At 53.8% G+C, this 7,012-nt stretch overlaps 1 protein-coding gene across 1 annotated transcript; it reads left to right on the top strand.

Annotated features, from left to right (window-relative positions):
- The first annotated feature begins 1,624 nt into the window (after positions 1-1,624).
- LOC139177770 (secreted and transmembrane protein 1A-like) lies at positions 1,625-4,864 on the top strand. Its single transcript, XM_070774431.1, has 5 exons — positions 1,625-1,742; positions 1,965-2,279; positions 2,865-2,897; positions 3,151-3,311; positions 4,031-4,864. The coding sequence occupies exons 1-4, from the start codon at positions 1,655-1,657 to the stop codon at positions 3,270-3,272; spliced, it is 558 nt and encodes a 185-aa protein (XP_070630532.1). The 5' UTR covers positions 1,625-1,654; the 3' UTR covers positions 3,273-3,311; positions 4,031-4,864.
- The last annotated feature ends 2,148 nt before the right edge of the window (positions 4,865-7,012 follow it).

Genomic DNA, 7,012 nt, shown 5'->3' with positions numbered 1-7,012 from the left:
AGCAGAGCCTGGTGGGCTCCAGTACACGGGGTTGCAAAGAGTCAGACATGGCTTAGCGACTAAAAAGCAGCATTCAGCCTAGTACATACAGTACAGAGGGCGAGAAGAGAGAGACAGTAGTGGGCTGTCTAACCTGATTTCACGTATGTAAAATCACATACATGTGTGTGCACAGAACTCGTGTCTCTCAGGTGACGTCTTTCTTCCTCAACTACAAATGTTGTACTTATGTGAGAAAAGAAGGCTGTCCTTCTGACGGTAAATTAGGAATAGAAGCAAGTTTAGAAAATCAAGGGAAGCCAGAGACAGGAGCACCAGTCACAGGGGTCTGGGGGCTGAGACTGTCCCTCGCCATGTCATTCTCCTTGTTTGACCCAGAGTCTCCTGGAGTCAGGACTGGGGCTGGTCACCAACGGCCCTCAGCTCCTGGAAGCGATTACATCCACACTTTCCTTTGCTCCTGGCCCTTCTGCCCAGTACCCAGCAAAGTGGAAAAGGAAAATCAGACACTGAATTCAAAACCAAAGGGTACCAACTCCATGGCATTCTGGAAAAGGCAAAACTCTGGACACAGTAAAAAGATCGATGGTTGTCAGGAGTTGGGGGAAGGATGGATGAATGGATGGAACACAGAGGATTTTTCGGGCAGTGAAGCTACTTTTTGTTGTTGTTCAGTCACTAAGTCATATCCCATTCTTTGTAACTCCATGGATTGTAAACCGCCAGGCTCCTCTGTCCTCCACTGTATCCTGAGTTTGCTCAAATTCATGTCCATTGAGTTGGTGATACTATCTAACCATCTCATCCTCTGTGTAGTACCTAATGGTAGCTACATGTCATTATGAAAAGTGAAAGTGTTAGTCGCTCAGTCATGTCTGAGTCTGTCCATGGAATTTGCCAGGAAAGGCTACTGGAGTTGGTTGCCATTTCCTACTCCAGAGGATCTCCCTGATCCAGGGATTGAACCCTCATCTCTTGTGTCTCCTGCATCGGCAGGCAGATTCTTCACCATTGTGCCATCTGGGAAGCCCAAACGTCAGTTTTACTGGATGCCAAAGCCCGAGATGAGCATTTGTTTCAAAGGAAGTGAAAGTTCAGCTTTCCGGGCAGTAACTAAGGAGTTCCACAGGAAGACTCTTGTTGTTGATAAAAGCAAATCTGGAGAGTGAACCAAATATCCGCAAATGCCAATCCTCAGAATGCAAGAGTGCAAGAGGGGTAGGGAGCATCCAAGGTGGTCCTAGGCTGGTGTCAGGTTCAAGCGGCCACACGAGATTCTGTGTGTCATGACCGTCTCTACAGGACACATGGCTTAAGCAGTTTTGCATGTTTTATGTAAAATTCAAGATAACCCCAGCAATATAAATGGACTTTTGTGCCAGGGACTTTTTTCCTGTCTCATTTGTTTCTCATCTGTCTGACAGTGGTCCCACTGCAGACATTATAAAGGTGTCAAGAAGGGTCATGACACAGTTGGGTCAGGGAGGAGGTTGGGGACCCTCACCCACCCTGGACAGGCTGCAGCCCCTCTCACTGGCTTCCCAAGGAGCCTAAGGGAACTCTGACTCATCAGCTTTCTGTCCTCCAGGGAGTGTCCCAAAAACCAGTAAGGAGGACGAGGAACCCCTTAAAACTCATCCATGTCCTGCTGGCCATGCTGACCTCAGCATCCACTCTCCTCGCTCCCAGGATGTTCTGGGTCCTCTTGTTGTTGGCCACCTTGAGGAGTGCTCAGAGTGGAAGTAAGTTGCATGGTCCCAACTCTGCCTGTGGGGTCGGGGTGGGGGAGGGGGGAGGGGGAAGGGGAGGGGAATGCATCAGGGGCAAGATGGGTGTGGGAGGAGAGACCTAGATCAGGCCAGGAGGGGCCCAGGCTCCAGGTAGTGCCAGTGACCCCAGGAAGGGCAGTCACTGGATGGCCTGAGGTCCAGCCATGACCCACACGTGTGACTTTCCCCGCACAGTCTGGGACAACCCCAACTGCACCAAGGGTGTGGTTTCTGTGTTGAGGGGCAAGCCAGCCACGATGAGCTGCAGCATCTCCAATGCCTTCTCCCACATCAACATCTCCCTGAAAGTGAACCCCACGGCACCCTGGAAGCTCATCTGCAATGTAAAGCCCCCAGGAGACTTCTGTCACGATGGATGGGAGCTCTGGATTTGGGATGGTGAGGCGTACCTAGTAACTGATAAAGCCCAGGACACCCAGGCAGGGCAGTACAAGTGGAGTCTGAAGGGACGCCAGATAAATACCGAAATCACCACACTGACCGTCGTAGGTGAGCAGGGCGGGTAGGGGGGGTATTGACCCCAAGAGCTTCTCTTTTTGGTGGGCAAGAGTGCGGAGCAACTAGGGAGGAGTGACTCCTGCCCACCTGAGGTGCCCAGAGTCACGGAGATGAGGCCTGAAGAGGACTTCCACCCTGCCCCACCCATGCCGAGGCTGTGCCCTCTCTGAGCTTCTCAGGGCAGCCCTGGCACGTGTGCCTGCTCACTGTCCCCTGTGGTCAGGGAGCTGGCACCTCCCTCCCTAAACACCGCCTATCCCCCCACCCCCACCCCTTGCTGTGCTGCAAACTCCCCAAGTCACCATCGCTCCGTCCCCGCCCTCGCCTGTTCATACGCAGTCAGAGTCACTCTGAGCGCTGGGGACAGGAAGCAGGGATCCAGCTTTGCCCCGAACAAGGAACAGTGGGAGGGGCTGAGAAGGCACCCCTCAGCCTAGCCGGGCTCTGTGCGGGGAACCCAGTGAGGCCTTCATGATCTCCTGTATCCAGGGCTCATCTGACACCTGGGGCGGAGGGGATGTGTCAGGGCAGGCCCTGGGCAGGCCCCCGCCAACCTGCCCTGTGTCTCTTCGGCAGACCCGCATTACCTGCCTCTAGCACCTCCGACAGGTAGGTGTTCCTATCTTCATCCTGGGCTACAGGAGGGGAGCCCCAGAAAGCCCCCTCGGGTCTTCCCTCCGCAGACACCCTCACCCTCTGTGCCTGGAGCCCTGCCCATCCCATGCACCCATCCCCCTGCCATTCTCCCACCCATGGGCTTCCCAACCACAGGCGATGTCCCACTCAAGGGTGCCCCCAAGGTGGTGGGGGCTCCTGCACAGGTGAACAAAGGAGGGAGGGCCCACCCGCCCATTTACCGTAGGTTGGCAGATGAGCACACCCCGTTCTGATCATAATCCTGAACACACTGAGCGAGATGCTGGTAATCTTCCCCATCCTTGCCTCGTCGTCCTCCTCAGCCTGCTGATCTGCACACTGGCCTAGTGCCGAAGGTGTGGCTCCCTGAACTTCAAGCTCCAGAAGGTATTGGCCGCTGAGCCCCATCTGTGGGCTGGGGAGGGTTAGGGTCATCCCAGACCCGGTATAGACACTCTGCCCCATGGTCTCACACTCACCGAGACCAGTGAGAGAGTGGGGAGCATTTGAGGTCCCAGAGAGCCAGAACCCCTGCCCAAGAGGACCCCAGGCAGCAAATTCAGTCCTAGTCCCAGAACGCAGATGCCCCACCACAGACAGGCCATGGAGTCCACACCACCCCTAGGACCCCCTAGGGGATGGCATGGGGGCTTCCTGCTTCTTCCAGGAGACCTAGATGTGTGGGTGGGGGATGTTCCCACAGGACGCACTTGTAGGCAAAGTTGTCTTGCGAGGCTCTCACCCCTCCCACTCTCCCCACTTCCCCAAGTAAGGAGGCTCTGAACCTGGGGTGGGGAGCTGAGTGCACCGTGCCCACTGGACTCTGCAGAGGGGACGTGCAGGGAAGAGCAGGCTGAGGACTAGGAAGCTTGGCAACTTCCTGGCGTCTTCCTGATGGACATGCCAGGGAGGGCTCCTTAGCAGGTTCTGGGGCCCAAAGTGCAAAAATCTCATGTTCCATAGCACTTGACCTAACAGGACCCTCCCCTCCTCCACCCCACTCAGGCCTGGGCTCTTCCCGAGGGCAGGAATGCCACGCTGTGGTCACCTGGGAGATGCCCCAGTCTGGGGTCCTCAGCTGATCATGGACACCCTCTTGTCTTTAGAACATGAAAAAGAACCAGTTTGAGGGACCTTCCAGGAAGCACCTGTGGAACCAAAATGAGGATATCGGTGGCCTGAGATGATGCATGGGGCATCCTCCACCACCCCCACAGGGTAGAGCAGCCCCTCTGGATGGGAGGCCGGACAGGTGGCTGCTGGTGGAATCTCTGTCCAACCTCCCTGGTCTTCCCCAGCCCTAGGACTCCCCTCTCTGCCACCTACCCCAACGTGCAGCCCCTTCCTGTTCCCAAACCACATCCCAAACCATATATGCCAGATGTCTTTACAAGCAAAGCTGTGCAACCTCTGTTGTTCTCTTATGATATGATGAATTTCGTGATGCACTTGAATTCCTTTTTCTTTTGTGTGTGTACATCTATGATAATAGACTTTCGGTTTGTTGTGACCATGAGATTTTGATACAGCAGTCTACATATACATGCATGATTGTTTTAAGTTGCTGATCTCTTCCTTTCCAGTGCATTTCAAATATCCTGCGTGCGTCCACTCCTCCTCTCGTGATTACTGGTTTTGACCTCTTGTTTGTGTGCGTGGATGGTGTCCTACTTCTACTGTCTGTTTGCCTTTACTGGTGAGCCCTCTTATTTCATCCTTTTCCTGTTTCTCGTTGTGGCCTTTTCTTTTCAGCGTAGAGAAGTTCCTTTAAAGATAGAGCTGGTTGGTGATTCCTTGAATATTTCGTAAAAAGTACATATAATGTGATAAAAAGAAGGTTTTTCTAGGAGTGCTACCTTCCATGGTTTGCAAAATGTCCACATTGCTAATCCTCAAGATGACTACACTAAACCTAGAAGCGTAGCATCGAATGAGCTGAGAATAACATCCTTAAGTGAAGAAAATAAAAATCTGAAAGAAACTCTGTGAGTCTTACAAGCTGAAAAGCCCAACGAGGACTTCCCTGGTGGTCGAGTGGTTAATAATTTGCCTTGCAATGCAGGGGAAGTGGATTCCATCCCTAGGGAGGGAATTAAGATTCCAAGCGCTGTGGGGCAGCTAAGCCTACATGCCACAACTAGAGAGCCCATGAGACCCAACACAGCCAAATAAATATATTAAAAAATATATATTTAAAAAAAAAAAAAAGGAATCCAAATACATGCAGAAGACCAGATATCTGGGAGTCCTCACTCACCTTGAAGAATCTCAGATTGGATCAAGGCACGGTGCCTGGCGACTGTCCTCACAGGAGGGTAACGATCCCAGAACAGCTTCGCTGGCACCGAGTCCAGGTCTAGAACTGACTGCATTTGCATCTCCCAGGTTAAAGAGAGGTTCGTGCCAGAAATGCTGGGTTTGTTCCACCCCCTGGGCCAGGCCCCTCAGACACAGTGGGCACGGCACGTGGGACTGCCATGCTTTGGGGGCCAAGGAAATCTGTTCCATTTTGCCTAAAACACACCAAAGGTGTTGATGCTTTGAAAGTCATTCAAAGGTCATTTTAATATTGCTATTACGGTGGGATGGGCTCACATTAAGTCATTCAGCCCCTGCACACCCAAGGCAGGAAGCCTAGAAAGAAATACTGTGTCTGGGTCTTTGACTAATTTTAATTTTCGACTTGTTACTTATCTGTACGTTCAAGGATTTCTCTAAAGGAAGTTTAGCTCTGAGTGCTTGCAGTGCCCTAAAGACCCTTCGCCCCAGGCCCCCCTTGCTCATCCTCAGCCACACTGGCCCTCTTGCAGGCCCTCAGAAACTCCAGGCATTCTCTGGCCCTGGGGACCATGCGTGTGCTGATGCCTCTGCTTGGAACCCTGTTCCCAGATATGCCACCTGACCCTCTCTCACCTCCTGTCCTTTACTCCTGTGGCCCCTGAGGTTCGGCACCCCTCTCCCAACAGGTGCTGTGTGTCCTGCCGCAGGTCTGCTCGTGCTTCCCTGGAGTTGTCTCCAGGCCACGGGCCTCTCGTTCGTCTCACTCTCTGCCCTTGGCACTGGCCCTGGCACACGTGGGCGCCCAGGGAGTGCTGGTGATTAACAAAGGCAGGATGGGGTGTGTTTGACAAGCCTGATGCTTTTATTGGTTCCTGCCAACAGTTTTGCTAGGATTTTCTGTACCTTTGGCAAGATTCTGCCCCTGAAATAGATACCCCCTCACGCAAGAAGTGTCTGTAGGTAGGTGGACAGCCCCGGCCAGGGGCGCTCACCCAGCAAACCTAATCCGCTCCAAATCCCACCCAGGACCCCGAACCATCAGCACAGGAGCATTCAGTCAGAGAAGGGGGTCTCTAGGGAGGAAATCTCTTAGGGCTGTCTGGCCACACTTGGTCCATGCGTGAACGACACATACACACCCGGCACACACACATGTGGCTTTAGGCCAACACTGGAAGCTTGGCCCTCTAGCCCAAGGCTGCCAGGACAGAAACATCTTCCTGTTCCTGGTTGCCACAGTCTGTCTCCTCTTCAAGCACCTCTGAGCCCTTGGAGTCAGGGTCCAGGCATGGGTGTCCCTCTGCCCTGAGGGCTGCTCACCAGGGCCCTGGTGCACCAACATACTGGATGGTAGCCCAGCTGGGTGGTCTCCAGCCCTTGCACCCACAGGAAAGAGAATCGTGAGCCACTCGGGCAGCCACAACCTGGGCACATGCCCCGGGCCTTTCCCTACGACCACACCCAGCCCCCAGGGGGCAGTGGTGACTGACTTGATACTCCAAGTTTCTGGACATAAATCAAGTCCCAGCAGAAAGTGAACCAGAAGACCGGGGCATCTGGAAGCTGACCCCCATCCCCACCTGGGGACCCCCTTGTCTTTCTCCTGGTCCTGCCCCTGCCCATTCTTGCCCTCCTTTCTCCTCTCCCTGGTGTGCAAGTGGGGCAGAGGGGCAGGATCACGGGGCTACCAGTGTTATCCTAACTAGACACTCCTGTGAGAAAGTCAGCCCTGAGCTTCTGAGCGGGGCAGGGGCAGCTTGTGAGTTATCCTGGATGATCTGGAGGGGTCTCTGACGGGGACTCAACCT

This window comes from Bos indicus, chromosome 19 (assembly GCF_029378745.1).
Source record: "Bos indicus isolate NIAB-ARS_2022 breed Sahiwal x Tharparkar chromosome 19, NIAB-ARS_B.indTharparkar_mat_pri_1.0, whole genome shotgun sequence".
NCBI classification, from domain to species: domain Eukaryota; kingdom Metazoa; phylum Chordata; class Mammalia; order Artiodactyla; family Bovidae; genus Bos; species Bos indicus.
Note: the sequence above shows the minus strand (reverse complement) of the source record. Positions and strands in the feature narration are given on the sequence as shown.